The sequence below is a fragment of the Camelus bactrianus genome, chromosome 8 (genome assembly GCF_048773025.1).
Source record: "Camelus bactrianus isolate YW-2024 breed Bactrian camel chromosome 8, ASM4877302v1, whole genome shotgun sequence".
Classification (NCBI taxonomy): Eukaryota; Metazoa; Chordata; class Mammalia; order Artiodactyla; family Camelidae; genus Camelus; species Camelus bactrianus.
The window spans coordinates 68,871,843-68,890,775 of record NC_133546.1 but is presented as its reverse complement, the minus strand read 5'-3'; the positions used below and the strand labels follow the sequence as shown (position 1 = coordinate 68,890,775).

The 18,933-nt window shown below is 32.8% G+C and overlaps 1 protein-coding gene across 4 annotated transcripts in view; it reads left to right on the top strand.

The window, feature by feature from the left end:
* SENP6 (SUMO specific peptidase 6) overlaps positions 1-18,933 on the top strand; it is a 106,780-nt gene that overhangs the window by 15,090 nt on the left and 72,757 nt on the right. For 3 of the 4 annotated variants that reach the window (XM_074368727.1, XM_074368726.1, XM_074368725.1), the window contains exons 2-4: positions 5,842-5,935; positions 7,923-7,983; positions 17,851-17,993. In XM_074368727.1, the coding sequence (XP_074224828.1) occupies positions 5,842-5,935; positions 7,923-7,983; positions 17,851-17,993 (298 nt within the window). Of the gene's footprint in view, positions 1-5,841; positions 5,936-6,722; positions 6,835-7,922; positions 7,984-17,850; positions 17,994-18,933 lie in introns of those variants that run through there. The other variant, XM_074368728.1, reaches the window with a different exon arrangement.

Here is an 18,933-nt window from a genome sequence, read left to right as displayed (position 1 = left end):
TTCCCCAAATATTCACATTTACCGCAATCGCTTTATCATATTCTCTCTTTTTCTAACTGTGTATGTTTATATACACATACTTTTTTTTTCCTTTAAACTATTTGAAAGTAAATTTCAGGAATATTGCTCATTTATCCCTAAAAACTTCATTGTCCTACCTCTTCTTTTTTGAAGAACTATACATTCTTAAATTACTACAGTTAGAAAACTAACATTGATATAATACTGTTACCTAATCTACAGACTTTATTTCAGTTTTTACTAGTTGACCTGAAAATGTTCTTTATAGCAAAAGGAAGGAAAAAGAAAAAGAAAAAACTTCTGGTTCAGGGTCCAATTTAGGATCATTTGCACTTATTAGTTGTGTCTCTTTAGTCTCCTTTAATCTGGAATAGTTTTTCAGTCTTCCTTTTTCCTTGCTTTGACATGTTTAAAGTATACTGGCCAATTACTTTGTAGTTTGGTTTTATCTGATATTTCCTTATGATTAGATTTAGATTGTGTTTTATAAGGGATGGCATAGAAGTGATCTTTTGTCCCATTACTGGTGGATTTAACTTTGATCCTTAGTTAAGCTGGTGTTTGCTAGGTTTCTCCACTGAAAGTACTGTTTTTCCCTTTGTAATTAATAAATATTTCATAGGGAACTACTTTGAGATAATGTTAATAACATATTTCTCATCAGATTTCACCCATTAGTTTTAGCTTCCCCTCATTTACTAGTTTTAGCATTCCTTGATAATGCGTGCCTGAAACAGTTATTATTATAATGGTTCCCAAATGATGATTTTCCAATTTTATCCTTCCTTATACATTTATTGGTTCATGTTCTATTGAATGCATATTCTTAAAAAAAAACAGATTCTTATCTTTCCTTCAGATACCTACTACCTCCAGTTTTTGAACCCTTTTAGGGTTCTGTACACAAGTAAGTTTCCTTCTTGGCTTGCTTTCCTCACCCCTCGTAGGTATTTTGTCCCCTTGCCTTAACTTTACCAGCTAGGCTCTTCACTACATAGTTAAATAGAACTCTTTATAGCTTATTACAGGGGGAAAGTTATGATGTTTTCTGAAGGTTTTTGCAGTTACTTCTTTCTTTCTATACCTAGTTTGCTAAGAGTTTTTGTTTTGTGGATTACATTCATAATTTTCAAATGTTAACTCTTGCTTTTGGAATAAATCCTACTTAATATATATTAATATACATATTATGTAGTAAATTATTTTTCATAAATATCAGTGTATTTGGTTTACTGGTATCTTATTATTTTAACACCTTTATTATAGTATGATTCCTGTACAGTAAACTACACATATTTCAGGTGTACAATTTGATGAATTTTGATAGATGTATACACCCATGAAACCACCACCCCAATCAAGATAGCTAACATTTCCATCACTCCCCAAGAGGTGCAATTTTCAAATTCCCAATTTATCGCTTCCCATCCCCTTTACTGATGTCTTACTTAGAGTTTTATATCTGTCTTTATGAGAGAGTGCTTGGTACTTTTCCTCCCTTGAATGTCATTGTCAGGTTTGGGATCAGGTATTCTGACTTCATAAAATGAGCTGCAAGTGTTCTTTCTTTTTTTATTTTTCTGGAAAAACTTAGGTAACTTTGCTGCTATTTTTTTAAAGTTTGAAAGAAATTGTAGGAGAAGCCTTCTGGGTCTTGAGTTTTTCTTTACAGAAAGATTTGTTTCTTTTATTGATAAAGCTATGTTCAAAATTTTTTTCTTGTGTCAATATTTGTGCCTTAGTTAACTAAATCCATTCCTACCCATTCATCAAATTTTCTTCTTTCACCAGTTTAGTTATATCTCTCATCTGTTATCTCCTTTCTGGGTTTTTTTTTTTATTCTTATGGGTTTCTGCTTTTTCCTCCTCCTTCCATTTTAGTGGAGAGGTATTGAAAAAAATGTATGTATTTAATTTACAATACTTAACTGGGATCTCTCCTTATTCTTTGTATTTCCTTTCAATTTTGTAAGTAGAGTATAGTGGACATACTTCTCACTCTCATTATTACGAATGTCAACCATATTGAAATGTGGTGATACTTAAGGGCTTTTGAGGGTTTAAAGTTTTTGTCCTTAGTGCAAGTTGCTCTAAAATTTGTTTTTAGAGCTTGCTTGCTTTTTATAATTTATTTTTTCTCATTGTCAGTTATCATTTTCGTGAAGTTATTGTTCTTTCACTTATTAATTTATAGGTTCTAATCTACTGTCAGTTAGGAAATCACATGATTAGACTTGTTAGTATTGCACATACAAAACCCACTTACTTTAGGGCTTACACAATATGATATCTCTTGACTTTTCACGGCCTAGTGGCCTTTTTGGTTAACTTGCCTGACTCAGTGATGGATACTAGCTGCTGGATTAGGAGTCTTTATAGACTAGTAATCATTACAGTTTACTACCTTTTCTGTCTTGGTAATATAACTTACACTTAACCCTGTCTTTTTTTAAAAACACAGGTTCCTTTTACATTCGAATTTTTAAGAAGTTTTGAGGGGTAATAATTTTAGATTTATAGAGAAGTTTCCCAGATGTTGTAGAGAATTTCTGTATACCATTTACCCATCTTCCTCTTATGTTGCCACTTTATATAATCATAGTATGTTTGTCAAAAACTGGGGAATTAACATAGGCATACTGTTACCTAAACTGCAGACTTTACTTGGATTTCACTAGTTATTTTATTAATGTCCTTTTTCTGCTGCAGGGCCCAGTCCAGAATTCCACCTTGCATTTGGTTGTCACGTCTCCTTAGTCCCCTCTGATTGTAACAATTTGTTAATCTCCCCTTGTTTTTCATAATCTTGACAGTTTTAAAGTGTCCTGGCTAGGTGTTTTGTAAAATGTTCCTCAGTTTGGGTTTATCTGATGTGTTCTCATGACTAAACTTGTATTGTGGGTTTTTGGGAAGAAGACCATGGAGCTGAGGTGGCATTTTCATGACTTTATATGAAGTATGCTATGAGACATCACTTTTGATGTTAACTTCGATCACTTGGCTGAGATAGTGATTGTCAGGTTTCTCACTGTCAGTTCACTTTTTTCCTTTTTCTATAGTGGACTCTCTGGAGGTGATTTACCAGGTCCAACATATACTGAAGGGAAAGGGAATTAAGTTCCATCTCTTAGAAGAGAGAGTTTGTACATATATCATTTGGAATTCTTCTGTAAGGAAGATACGTCCCTCCTCCACATTATTTATTTATTCAATTATTTATATCAGCGTGGACTCATGAATATTTTATTTGGGGAGTTATAATTCAATACTGTTGTCATTTATTTTTGCTAAGAAGTTGTTCCACCTTTGTTTGGTGATTGGGAGGTACTTTTAGGTTGGCTTCTGTATTCTTTTGACACATCCCATCTTTTTTTAAGAAAAGCACCTTTTTGCTTTCTGGCACTATGCAGTACTTTAGGCTTATCTTGTATTTTTCCTGCCTGATCCCTAGAATAAGTCATTTCTTCTGGGAGCTCTGCCTCCTCCTAATACTGGAGAATGGTATTTAGAAAGTAAGATCTAGTTTTGGGTATGCTTGTTGCTGCTGCGGTATCACTGCTCCTAGACCTTCTGTGGGGAAAGACCCTTAGCTGTGTATACTAACCCGTGGGACAGCATATACCTATGTTTGTTTCTCTATCTGTTCATCTGTATGTGTATGAAATAAATGTATGAGTTCATACTGGTATCTCTCACTCTAATCTAGCACTACTAGAATGAACAGTTCATTCTAGCTTTCCTCTCTTGATAATTTATAACTTTTTTTTCTGAGAGGGAAACATCTTGCTCCTATTATCTACTCTTTATTTACCTATATTTATAGTATGCATGTAAAGAAGTTTTAGATTTGTTCATGATGGCTTGTTTCCTCCTATTTCATGATATTTTGGGTTGTGAACTCATATTTTTTGAAACTTTTTGAGGCATTGAAATTTTATATTTTTTTAGAGAGGATTTATATTTGATTCTGTTGGTCGTTTTGAAGTGTTGGTGTTTGTTTTTTGCTTTTACAAAGTTTTTTTATTGTGGGAAAATACATATAACATTAAATTTATTGTTTTAACCATTTCCAAGTGTACAAGTGTGGATTGGCATTAAGTATATTCATAATGTTGTGCAACCGTCACCACTTTCCAGAACTTTTCATCATCCCGGACAAAAACTCTGTACCCATTAAAAAATAACTCTATATTCTCCTCTGCCTCCAGCCCCTAGTAACCTCTCTTCTACTTTCTCTCTGAATTAGCCTGTTCTAGATACCTCACATAAGTGGAATCATATGATATTTGTCCTTCTATGTCTGGCTGATTTTACTCAGTATAATGTTTTCAAGGCTCATCCATGTTGCAGCATGTGTCAGAATTTCATTTCTTTATGGTTGAATAATACTCCTGTGTGTGTGTGTGTGTGTGTGTGTGTGTGTGTACACATCACATTTTGTTTATCCATTCATCTGTTGATGGACATTTGGGTTGTTTCTACCTTCTAACTATTGTGAATCATGCTGCTGTGAACAGTGGTGTGCAGGTATCAAAGTCCATGCTCTCAGTTATTTTGGGTGTGTACCTACAAGTAGGATCACTGGGTCATAGGGTAATTCTATGTTTAACTTTTCGGGGGACTGCCAAACATTTCCCACAGTGGCTACACCATTTCACATTCACACAAGCAATGTATAAGAGTTCCAGTTTCTCCACATTCTCACCAACACTTACTGTTTTCCATTAAGAAAAATTGGCTATCCTAATGAGTGTGAAATAGTATCTCATTACAGTTTTGCTTTGTGTTTCCCTAACACCTAGTGATACTAGGCATCTTTTCTGTGAGACTATATTAATTATGGGCTTTTCTGGCCACTTAGGTTATGAAAATTCTGGTCCCAAACCTGAATAATAGTGAGCTTATGTTTAGAAATTCCCTAACCATGGGGTGGCAATACACTTTGTTTAGTTCAATCTAAAAACCCAGAGCCAACAACAGCAAGATGTCATAATTATCCCCACTGTCTCTTTCTTCAGTGTTTCTTTCTTTTTTTTTTTTTTTTTTTTTTTCTCTCTAGTTCACCCAGTTGGATTGTTGCTTTTCAGGTCTTTTGGTCTTCAGTCTGACCTTGTGTCTCGTTGAGGTCCCAAACTTGATCTTCCCAGACTCAGGTTTCTATCATATGGCTCCAGACAAATGTCAGCTTCAGAACTTCATTTATTTCTCCAGTTTCCACTTTTCTAGCTGTTTATGGCTTCAGGAGATTTCAGGCATACACTTAGGACATTTTTTAAACTCACAGTAAGCATGTTTGGTGTTCTGATCTGGAGAGTTTTTTTTAACATTGAGTTCACTCTGTTGCTAACACAGAAAACCTTGGTTTGTTTCTTTTCTGTTAAAGGGCAGAGGTGATTGGCTGAGGTAAAGAAAAGGCTGGTGGTCTGAATTTAGTTCTTATAAGTAAGGCAGCAGACTAACCAGTACTCATTTCTAGAACCAGTGATCAAATATGGAGATACAGAGTTGCTTTTTTATGTATTTCATATGTATTCATGTGTCCCCACCCACATTTTTATGAGCTGCTTTCTCAAGGGCTGTAAATATGCAAAAACAGATTTTAATGTGTTCCTTTTCTGGTTAGACTTGTATGTATGGATGACTGTGTATTAGCAAAAACAGATTTTAATGTGTTTTTTTTTTTTTTTTCCTAGAGGAAGTAGTCCCAAAAGGCAAGCAAATTAAAAGAAAATCCTGAATAAGCAAAGAGCTTGGGAAAATTTTATTTTATTTTGAATAGTTCTGTTAATGAATACTTATCTCAGTTTGTTTTTATTTCAGCTTTGGCTAGATCAGAATCTAAAAGAGATGGAGGTTTTAAAAATAATTGGAGCTTTGATCATGGAGAAGAAAGTGAAGGAGATACAGATAAAGAGTAAGATATTTTTTCCCCCTCAGATATTTTATAAGAATGAAACTTTTCATTAGAAAAATGATTTATAGTCCATGGAAATATTTCTAAGAGTATGGTATTCTTAAGAAAACATTGAACTCTTTTACAGTAGCATTAAGGAAAGAAAAAGCAGTTCTTTTATTGGTAAATAATTTTGCTTTTATATTTCTCCATCTTTTGAAATGTGTAAATCTGTGCATGTAATACGTATAACCTTATGATTAAAAATTGACCATACTACTGATTTCCTAATAAAGAAATTGTTCTTTTTTTTAAAAAAAATGGTGTTCATTCATGCAATGATTTGGAAAGTCACCCTTTATCATGAGTAAGTGAACCTAGATTATGATTCCTGAATTTTGTATAAAAGTTTAGTATCTTTCTTTCCAGTTGCAACCCCCCTCCCCCAGCACATTCATCTTAGATTACTACCAGAGAAAGCAGAAACCCTATAAATGATAAACACAGGTGTTGACCCAGACAGAAGTTAAGCAAAGTGTTCATTACACTTTGTTAATGTACTTGGAATGACTGCTGTAAATTTTTAAATAATAGTTTTAATAGAACCTTTTGCATGTCATGAACTTTGTATTACAAATTTATCATTTATTATTTAGTTTCTTAGTTTATTATTCAGGTTTTTCACTGGCCAGGACAATCAGCAAATTAAGAGGACTCAAAATATACACTGATTTCTACCCAAACTGCAAATATTTTTTAGCAATTTTACACAAGAAGTCATTCAGAGTATATTGACTAAATATTGTAGGTGCTTCACTTCTGTCTGGGCAACAGCTCCGTTCATCATTACCACTTTATGTGCTTCACCTATGAGATGTTGAACTGAAGTGAAGTTTTATTTGAAGGAGAGCTTTGAACTGGTAAGTTTCTCACTTAAAATTGGTATTTTATGGTCTTCTTTCTTTCATTTCTTTTTTCTTTTTATTTCTGATTATTTTTAAATTTAAAATAATCTTTTATTTTTAAAAGATTTTAAAGATGTCTTTAATTACAGATATTTGTTATTTATGTAGTTTTGAAAAATAGGAATTAAATATGAAATTGAGTAGACTACCTTTGAAATATTTTTGTACAATGTTTGTAGGAGAGAATTTTTGGCATTAAAAAAGTTGGTATGTATATAAATAATAATGAAACAAACATTTTATATTTTATTATAAGTAGCTAAGAATTTACTAAAAATAGCTTAGCATTATCTTCAGAAGGGTATATTTTGACTTTCTTTGTTAGGAGATTTGTCATGATTATATTAAAAAATGTCTTTAAAGGTGCTACCTGGCTGTATGTTTCACTTACGAGTTGTAGTCTTTGATTTATCATTATAAGTGGATCCTTAAGAGCTTCAGCTTTTCAAATTTGTTCAGATTAACATGAACCATTAATCGGTCTGGTCTTTTAGAATCTCAGGCCATTGGTTCTCAGTGAAGCATTGATATTTCCAAGAATGGTAGAGATACAACTTTTACTGGGTTAATACCCAGTAAATTACTTTCTTTTCATTAACTAAGGTTTTCTTACCAGTTTGTCTCTTTTCCTCTATTTTGTTTTTCAGTCCTTTCTCCCTAATTTAAAATCCAAGACAGAAAGGAAAAATGAGGGACTAAACATGAAATCCATAGTTAAGAAAACAAAAATTATGTGTGCATTTATGGGGGCAACAAACAATGGCCCATGGGCCCTCTATGGCCCACCGTCGGATTTTGTTAATAGTTTTGTTGGAACACAGCCACACATACAGTCTGGCTGCTTTCATGCTACAGTGACAAAGATGAGTAGTTGCCATAGACACCATATTGCCTGCAAAGTCTAAGATATTTACTCTCTGGCCCTTAACAGAAAAAATTTGTTGATTTCTGTATTAGGTGAGCAAAGAGGATAAAACTTCTGAATTTAATGTACGGGTTGTAATTGTCACTTAAGATTTTTTCCTCTTTTATTTTCTATGTAGTGAGGCAAATCTACTCAGTGTAGATGAAGATGAGGATTCTGAAACCTCAAAAGGAAAAAAGGCAAGTGTTGCTTATTAATTTTTTTTAAGTTATATACTAAAACTAATACTTCAAATGATTTTTGTGTTTTTTGATTGCAAGTCCCAACCACCCACCTCCCTACACCAGAGGCAAATGGTATTCCCAGTTTCTTGTTTATCCCATCAGAAATAATTTATTTATCATAGAGAAAATGTATATTCTTGTCCTAACTTCTAGCTTCTTACACTTTCACAGTTGGTAGTATATTGTACACACTATTTGTAATCTTACTTTCTAAAATTAATACAGAGAGCACCCCTAAGAGTCCATTAAAATCCCCCTCATTTTTTCATGCATAGGATTACATTGTATGGTGTACCATTTTTATCCAGTATCACCATGTTGAAAGGACATTTATGGTGCTTGTTGTCAACCTTTTTGCCCCCTAAAATAATATTGAGTGGATTAGCCTCTATATGGGTTATTTTGCACACGTACGGATATGTCTGTAGGACCAATTTCTAGAAGTAGAGCTACTATATGAGGACAGGTACATTTCTGATATTGTTATACCTGATTTGTACTTTTACTAGGAATGTCTGAGAATGCCTGTTTCCCCGCACTTTTCTAACATTGTTATGAACGTTTTGATCTTTGCAGTGAAAAACAGTATCTCAGTGTAGTTTTAATTTGCATTTTTTTCATTGTGAGGTCAAATACCTTTTCGTGTATGCAATCCATTTATTTCCTTTTTGATAGTTGTCACTTAATATCCTTTGCCTACTTTTCTATTTGGTCTTTAGAATATTATTAATTCATAGGAATTCTTTTTACTTTGAGTCTAAGACACAATTTGCCACATTTTTGATATCTAACTGGTTGTTTCTTAGAATGATGGCATGGTTTAGTTAAAAAAAGTTTTTTGCACTTCAGTACATACAATAATAACGCATCTTGTAATGTTTCCTTAGGTTGACAAAATATATTTTGTAGAAACTGGCCCACTTCTATGATACTAGTTGCTAACATTTTAAACTATTTTTTTTTCCCACTAGTCTTGACTTCACTTTTGGGGGTTATTGCCTTGGAGGAAAAAACATTTTCTTATGTTGTGAAATATAATAATCTTTTTTTCTTTCATAACTTTTGGGTTTAGTGTCTTGGTTCCTAATGATGTTACCTTAGTTATTTACTTGCTTTGTCCTATCAGACAAATTAGTTTCACAATACCAATACAAATATAGTTACTAATAAAATGATTAAAAATTTTGGTTTGGTTTGTTTCCTTGCTGGTGGTGTTTCGTGGCATATCTCACTAGGTATATCCCACTAGAAATGCATATTTAGATTACTGTGTTTTAAAGTCATTTGAAGCTATTTTTTCCTGGTTGGTAGTTCCACCAGCTAGGTAAGGGTTAGGTTTATTTATTTATTTAAGCTTTGTTTTTCATTTTGAGAAATTGCTTTTTAAAAAATGTTTTGGATTTACTTTATTTTTTAATGTAAAAGATGTTTACATGGTTCTAAAGTCAAATCTACAAAGGAAGTTTTATTCAGAGAAGTCTACCTTTTGTTGTGATTCCCCCTCTCCCTTTCTCTTCACCTGTGGGCAACCTGTTAAAAATTATATGGCTGAACCTTCCATTGTTCTTTTTTTTTTAATGTAAGAATATACCACCCTTCTTGAAGAAACTCTCCACACTGTTTGGCAACTTGGGTTTTTTATTTGGTAGTATGGCCTGTAGATCAGTCTACATCAAAGTATTTAGAGATCTTTGTCGTCTGTTTTATTGCTACATAGTACTCCAGTGAATGCGCATACTATAGGAACTCAGTTCGTGATGAGCAGAGGTTTTTCCTAGTCTTTTGCTATTATAAGTAGTGCTTTAATAAAGCCTTGTACCTATACTTTTTCACATCTTTACAGTATATTTGTGGGATAGATTTATAAAACTGCATTGCTATTTCAGAAGGTAACTTTACATGTAATTTGGCTAAGTCTTGTCAAATGCCTCATTCATAGGCATTAGCATTTGCCATTCCTGCTAGTAATGTATGAGAATTTCTATTTTCCTGTAACCTTGAAGAGTATGTGGTCAAACTTAAATTTTTGCCAATCTGACATAGCACTCTCTTCACATATTTTCCCCTCATAGTTGAATAGTATTTTAGGGATTTTTAAATTTATTTCTTTCCCTCTGTCTTTTGAGTTTTTTTCCTTCCACAACATCTGTTTTGTCATAATTTAGGAAATTTATAGAATTTGAAGTTTTTTCTGTTTAGTACACTAAAGTTTTTCTTTATAAGGTTATTCAAGACACTGAAAAACTATAAGGTTTTATATGCTGTAGTCTTCTCTCGCTTTTATTTTAACATTTTGTTTCCCTTGAATGCTGCTATTTAGGTGTTCTTCAGGTGGACAGAAATGTAATGAGTTTTGTAGGTAAAAGTAAAAGGTGGTTTTCATCATGATCTTTTGTGACACTGGTCTTCAATTTTTGGGGTTTTTTTTTTTTTTAATAAAATACTTGCCTTAATACACATTTTTAAGGATATAAATGTTGATACTTTAAAATAAAATCTAAAATGACACTTACATGTATCCTGTGATCTCTAAAGATAATTCAGATTTGGTGGTATCATCATCTGTTTTATTTTTATTTTACTTTTGTGGGGGGAGGGGAGGTACTTAGGTTTATTTATGTATTTGTTTTAATGGAGGTACTGGGGATTGAACCCAGGACCTCGTGCAAGCTAAACACACACTCTACCACTGAGCTATCCCTTCCCCCATCATCTATTTTAAAAATACATATGTCATCTCTTTAATGATTGGAATTTTATATTTTCTTTTTCTTCTTAGATTCATATTTCTGATCGATTTTCCCACAGAATTTTAATATTATATATGTATTTTAACCTTATATGATGTGGTTTTATGCAATTGAAAAATCTTTTAATTACTGTAATAAAAAGATATACATTCACTGAAATTTAACATTAAATAATATTCTTGTCACCAAAGTTCTAAGTATTAATTTTTTGCTGGATTGAATTGTCTTTATAATTACTAATAAATGTTTAATTTATAATTATTAAACCTATTGTATAGCATTATATTGGAAATAACGTCTCTTGAAATGGATAGTGCTGATGTTTTCCTTCCTTATTTGTGTAGTTCACATATCCATAAATATTATTTATTGCTATAATAAAACTTTGAACAGTGATTTTATTTTTAAACTTTTTTTAGATATAAGTGCTGAGAAATCTTGGTTGCATGATAAATAGATGGATATAGAAAATTTTGCTGTAGCATTATCATTCATTTCTTTCCTTTTGAATTAAATGTCAGAAAATTACATAGCAGTGTAATAAAAGTTTAAAAGTTAAAAGTAATTTGTAATCCAATCTTTAGATTTATTGTCCTTTTGAATTTTGGGGAAAAATACCAAAAAGATTTTATTGAGACTTAATGAGTGCCTAGTAGTTACTATACCTGTTACTTTTGAACCAGATAATCTCAGAAATAATTGGAAAAATTGAAATCTTATTAATTTTTAATTGACCTTTGCCAATTTTTTGTAAAATATTTTTTGTAAAATATTATATATTTTTCTGTTTTGTGTATTTAAAACATTGGAACTTCATTTTTTTCTGTTTTCATTTTTCATTTCAAATATACATGTTAAATCAGCATCTTCATTATGTCATTTCACTATATAAATCTAAAGTCAAAGAATACACAGCCTTCAGTTTTGACCTGAATTTTTTACTTGGTTATACTAAAGGCATGGCAAATTTCAGTCATTTTTTTTTTAACTTATTCTTTGAGTTGTTCTTACATGATTTTTTTTCCTGTGACGGTTCTTTTCTTGATAATAACTGGTACAATTACAAAGAACAAAGTCACTGAACGCAAATTTTCGTCACTTTTGTTTTTCCATTTTGCAGTATAGTTGAATTAAGAAAATCCTAATTTGGTCCAGAATACCAGGTTTCGAACCCATGGTTCACTATCAACAGAAATATGCATAAAATCAGGGAAAGATATGAAGCCCTACTACTATTTTACGTGCCAGAAGAGATTCCAGATATCAGTATTTCAAGTTTTTCCTTTCCAGAGGTTTTTAGACTCTAATGCAATAAATGAGAATTATGTCTTTTTTTGTAAGGTGGAAAAAGGTTTATTATGAAAATGGAGATGGGAAAGGAGATACTGTATGACGCCTTTTCTATAGATGGCTTTTAAAGTAAATCAGTTTTAAGGAGATGTAAAAGTGAAAGTTGAGGTTTTAAGAGTTGATTTCCTTAAAACTATCCATGGCTGTTTGTCCTTTAGAAAGTCTTTGTGTATCGCAGGGTTTTATATATCATATATACCTGGATTTTTGATGGCTTGTAGATAATATATAGGTCTGTATGGATCATTGGTTTAAACTAATATGAGACCATCATTTTTTTCATGTTCTTTAACCTGTGTTTAATACATAAAAGAAAAAAGAATAGATAGAGGACAAAGAAGGAAATCATCGAGAAGCCATATTCTAGTGAATTTCCTCAGCTCTGACTTCCAGTTCAGTAACATTTATCTTCAGCTTTGTTTAGTTTGTTATTTAATCTTTCCATTCATTTTTGTTCTTTTTGAAAAAAATTCAGTGACATCATTTGCAGAACTTCTGTTGGTTCTCTTTCAAATGTTTGTGATTTTCACACAGTGTCTAGTTCTTTCTTTACTGTTTCAGTTACCATTTTGTTTTTAAGAATTTCAGTGCCTTTAACATATGTTTTTAATGTCTTTAATTGTTTAATAGATTGATAACTTTTGCACATTTAGCAGTCCCAATGAAATACTCATTCCTGCAGCACATATATATTGAGCACAGTGTTGCAGATGATAGGAAGCAAAACAGACAGATTTCTTACTCTTGTGGCACATATATTCTAGTAACTGGCTGTTTATTAGTTATTAATGATTAATGTTAAAATATGAGGATTGGCAAACCAAGGCTTACAGGCCAAATCTTGCCCACAACATATGGTCTTTGAACTAGAATAGTTTTTACGTTTCCTAAATGGTTAAAAAAAATCAAACAAAAAGTATTTCTTGACATGAAAATTACATGAAATTCAAATTTGTGTTCATAAATGAAGTTTTATTGGCTGTGCTTATTTGTGTAATATCTATGAATGCTTTTGTGTTGTAACAACAGATTTAAAGTATTTGGCCAGAGCTGAGTAGTTTCAGCAGAGCCTGTATAAGCCACAAAGCCTAAAATATTTGCTCTCTGGCCCTTTACAGAGAAAGTTTGCTGATCCCTGTATCATTGTTAATACTATGTAAAATGTGTTCTGTACGTATTGATATCCAGTTGAGGGAAGATAGCTTTTTTTGATATATTAAAGTAGTTAATCAGACAGAATATCAGATTTTAGGTCTGCTAATAACTGTCCACTTTAAAGGATGGTTGTAAGAATTATGAGACTGCTTTCACCTAATGCTTGGCATTAGCAAGTCTCCCATAAATAGCTGCATTATCATTATTAAATGCAGTCTTATTGAACCTTTGCAAGCTGGTTTTCCTTCGCAAATAATGATGTGTTTATAGTTGCTTTTCTGATATGAGTTAAGGCCGTGTTCTTAGTTGTATAATCTTGATTGTTTTGTGTTAATCTATCCACAGTAGTTCTCCTGATGCTGTGCTTGCATTAACTAGAAAACTCTTCTAGACTCCTAAGGACGTGGGTGGAGGGGAGGGAAAATTGAAGTTTTGGAGGGACCTTTAGATTGAATACATTATCTTCACTTTTAGTAGTGCTCTAATCTGTGAGATAGCCATAAATGGTTTGATTTTTACTTATTATACCTTATTCCCCCCCAAAATATGATGTAGATTACGAAGAGCAGGAGTAAAATGAAAGAAAATAAAAATTATTAATTACTAAGGAGAAGTAGATGTGTCAGACATCTAAAATAACTTATATGTTGTATTTTAATTTAACAGATATCTCTAAATTTTCTGGCAGCTGAAATTGTGTCCTATAGGTTTATAATTGCGTGAGAAGAGAATCTTTTACAAATTTACATCCTGTGATAGGAGTATGGAGTGATTTTCTTTTCTTCTTTCTCTCTTTTTTTTTTAAATCCTTGGAGCTACTGAAGTATAAATGGATAGTAGGGATCCTTTCCTAGGGGAATTTAACAATGCAGTAGATGTTTTTCATGAGATATCTGCAAAGCTAGAAGTACGGGTTGTCTTACTGCTTTTGATAGTAACCTATTGGCAGCAGAATTGGGAAATTTAAGAATTCGCCTTTTACAGATCTTCTTGCTTTTAATGATGGACTTTGGGTTATCTATTGCTATGCCCAAATGCTTCTCAAAAACAAAATTTGAAAATGTATAAGTACTTATTCAGAAATATGGTTGAATTAGTTATGTGCCTATATACTAGGTGAGATAATTTTGGCTTAACCAATTCGTAAGAGGAAGGATTAGCTTTTTACATTTATATAAAGGATTTTTTTAGTGTAGTTTCTTTGATTTCGAGATGTTCTGTATCTTTTGAGTCTTATTTTGCCTCTTCTCAAGAATTACTATTTATATTTCTACCAATAACATAAAAATTCCTCATGCAGTGTGGTATGTGAAAGCGTAGGCTTTTGAGGCAGGCCAGGCCTTTGTTCAAACCCATTTAACTAGTTTGGACAAGTTACTTTGCTTTTTAATCCCAACAGTCTTTAATAACAGAGGGATAGAGTTTCAATAAAGTTTAAGTGATATATGGTGGAGTGATTTTGTTGAAGGAAGGACTGAAGTGAGAAATTTGAGCATATTAATCTTGTCACTCGGTAGCATCAGATAATTGATATGACGCTTTAGATGCAGTTGCTGAATCCCAATCTGAAGAACTACTGAAATGTATAAAATACGAAAATTAAAAGAGATACTGCATATATTTAGCATAATGCCTATCCATTGTAAGCACTCAAATATTAGTTCTAACTATCTGTAGATGGAGGAATGAAATTATATAATCAGTCTTCAATGGAAACTTTTTGCTTCCCATATTCTTAACAGGACATGTGTCAAAATCGCCTACAGCAGTGGCTCTTCAGTATTAGTGTATGTCAGAATCACTGGATGGTTTGATAAAACAGATTGCTGGACCTCATTCCCATAGTTTCTGATTTAGGAGCTCTGGAGAGGGGCCTGATAATTTGCATAATAAAGTGTTCCAAAGTGATGCTGATACTGCCATCCTAGGGACCATACTGAGAATCATTGACTCAGGCCTATTCCCTTTTATTTGCAAAAATGCCCTAAGTCTCAGTGACAGGATGTTCTAATTTCTCAGACGAATGTAGCTTAGTGACCAGTTGTTTATGATAAAATAATTTATGGACTTTCTAATTGAAGATGTCTGTGTTTCTACTTGAGTGGGAATTAGTGATTACTGAATTCTACCTATTAGTCCATCCCAGGGCTAGACAGTCTGTATATATCTTTGTTGATGCATAAAATAACCCCATGATTACAAGGAAAGTTACCTGGCTAGAACAAGACAACAGTCCTTTTTGATTCCTAAATTGTTATCTTTCCACAATAACACTGTGTTTTCTGTGGAAAGAGGTCACCTAATGCAGAAATGATTGTACTTGCCTTCTAATGCAAATGAGTGTGATAACCCTGTTATCTTTATCCCTATAGTTCTGTTCATGTTATCAGTTGCTTATTTTGGTTTTGATCACATTGTCTTATTTCTTTATAAACCTGCTTATGATTAATAGATAGGACATATGAAAAATCACAGAGATAATTTGAGACCTAGGATATTTTCTTTCTCTGGAGGATGATTTCTGACAAGTGACTAGGAGGATCAAATCACCTTGATCCAGTGGTTCTTCAAATGTAATCCCCTGATCAGCAGTATCTACATCACCTATGGGCTTGCTAGAAATGCATATTTTCAGGCCCATCCCAAACCTACTCAATCAGAATAAACTATAAGGATTGGACACAGCAATTTGTTTAAACAAACCATCCAAGTAATTCTGATTTACTCTAAAATTGGAGAAGTGACTTACTTGAACTGGAAGTTGAGATGAACAGAATCTTTATAGTTCTAATTCACCCTTGTTCATAGGCTATAATCCTCACACAAATTTTGAGGTATTTACAAGGCATTGCATATCTGGTGGATTTTGTTTTTGTTTTTATTGGAGTATAGTTGATTTACAATGTTATATTAGTTTCTGGTGTACAGCATAGTGATTCAGTCATACATACATACTTATATATATTCTTTTTCATTGTAGGTTATTACAAGATATTGAATATAGTTCCCTATGCTATACTGTAGGATCTTGTTTATTTATTTTATAGATGTTAATCCCAAACTCCTAATTTATCTCCTTCCCCTTCCACCATTGGTAACCATAAGTTTGTTTTCTATGTCTATGAGTCTGTTTCTGTTTTGTAGGTAAGTTCATTTGTCTCATTTTTTTAGATTCCACATAAGCGATATCATGTGGTATTTGTCTTTCTGTCTGACTTACTTCACTTAGTATGATAATCTCCAGGTCCATCCATGTTGCTGCAAATGGCATTATTTCATTCCTTTTTATGGCTGAGTAATATTCCTCTGTGTGTGTGTGTGTACATACACATACCACATCTTTATCCAGTCATCTCTTGATGCAAATTTAGGTTGCTTCCATGTCTTGGCTATTATAAATAGTGCTGCTGTGAACATCGGCGTGCATGTGTCTTTTCAAATTGGAGTTTTCTTAAGATATATGCCCAGGAGTGGAATTGCTGGATCATATGGTAACTCTGTTCTTAGTTTTTTAAGGAATCTTCATACTGTTTTTCATAGTGGCTGTACCGAATTACATTTCCACCAGTCCATAATTGGTGGATGTTGAACTATACATTTGTCTCCCCAGCTCTGTCTTCTGGGAGTTCAGCTTAACTTCTCAGCCTCTCAGTTGATTCTTATGGAATCAACAGGTGTCTCAAGGAAAAATCTCTGAGTTTATTGTCTCTAATCTTAATTCTTAGTTCCTTGATAGCCCTCAGGTGCTTTGAACAGATTTTTTTTTTTTTAATTTGGGTTTTGTCCAGCTTTTCTAGTTTTTGAAAACTAGTAGAGGGAAGATTGAACTGTATTACCTAATCTGCCATCACTATAAGTGAAGGAATCTGAAGTACATGACTGTCAAAGATTAAGAAGTAAAAAAAATGTTTCATGGAGGAGAAAGTGATAAGCAGTGTGTCAGAAATACATCTTTTGGGAATACATCTTTTGTACAAAGAGTGTAATAAAAGTAGATTTCTTTGGTGAGAACTTCCCAAGCATGGGGCCATTCTGGTGTCCTACTGTGATCTTCACAAAGTGATTGTCATTGATATATTTATGCTGTCGTTTCCAAGTATGAAAATATGAAGACATTATCTCAGTTTCTGCATTTATATAAAAACTTTGTTGCTAAAGCCAAAGTCTTCATACAGTGACTACTACCATGTTTGTCTGTAGTGTCCTACAGACCTGTTAAGCAGAGGAAATGTTTATTTTTTACTCTTGGGAAAGAGCTATCTTAAGATACTCTACCTTTATTTATCCCTTCTGCTTTTCTCTTTAAATTTTCTCAGTTACCTTTGGAGATATTTAAATGAAAGGAAAATATACACAAACACCTGTGTTCCTACATATTTGTGTTGTCCTTAGGGAAAAAAATATTCCAGGTGAGTTGCTCTTAGAGCCATGCTGCTGCCTTCCCTCTCCCCTATCCCCAATAGCTGGTACATTTTTACTTTTTAAGTAAATGGGTTTTCAAATGGTTGTTGATAATTTGTCAAATGGTTGTTTATTGACTCTTTAATATTTATGCATCTTTTTACAGTTAAATCGTCAATCTGAAGTTGTTTCTACTAATTCTGGTGATCCCTGGAAGACATGTGCAAGACGAAACAAGACTGAAAGTTTAAAACCTTTGAAAGGCAACGCAATTGGACTTAACATGTTGAGCAACAATAAGAAATTGAGGTATAGGCACTTCACCACACATTCCTACAGAACAGATAAAGAGTTTGACACCAAAAATGACTACCTTTGTGGCCAACTGGCCCAACCTATACCTTTCCTTTTCACTTTGTCAGTAGAACCAAGAAGTAGAATGGTCCCAGTGTGTGGATTCTGGGCTTTGAGTCTTGGGAATAGGGTTGACTGCAGTGATTTCTTGGTTCTGAATAAAAATATTGCTAGAATAATTTCAATAGACTAGGATTATGTAAGATGAGCTTGCTTTCATATGGTTAGTAAAATCTTGGTCCTCATAGTAGAAGTAGAAGGTTATGTCTCCTTTAGGGAGTACCTACCAGGAGGGAGTCTTTTTTTTTTTTTTTTTTTTTTTTTAAAGGTTTCTTATTCCCTTTCTCTTCTTTCCTAGTGGTTGTCATAGTGAACCACTGTTACTGATATAATTGGGCAATTACATGTCTCAGAAATAAGGTTGGAAATCACTGTTTCTACTTTATCAATTTATAGACAAATGAGGTATGTAAAGGCTAAAGTAATTTTCAGGCCAGTGAGAGTCAAAAGTAGAATTTAAGGTTCCTAACTTCCCCCACCGCTTCCCCCCCCATTAACATTTTTATTTTGGCATATAAGAAAACTTTGTGTAATCATAGTTTAAAAGCTTTTTTTAAATGGATAATCCCTACATGGAGAATAAGAAGAAAAACTATATCTGAATTAATTTATAAAAATGTTACAGTGTAAAATATTCTTTTAGGATTCCTGGTTTCTATTTTAGTGTTCTACTCTTTATCTTCTTTCATGAACTGAATTGGAAACATTTCAGAAAGCTGAAAACCAATGAACGATGTAACATGGCCAATAGGTTTATGTATACATTTTTTTTTTAAGTGGTGACAGTTTTCTGTATGTCTGCTCAGATTCTAAAGGATTTATTTTGCATATGTGT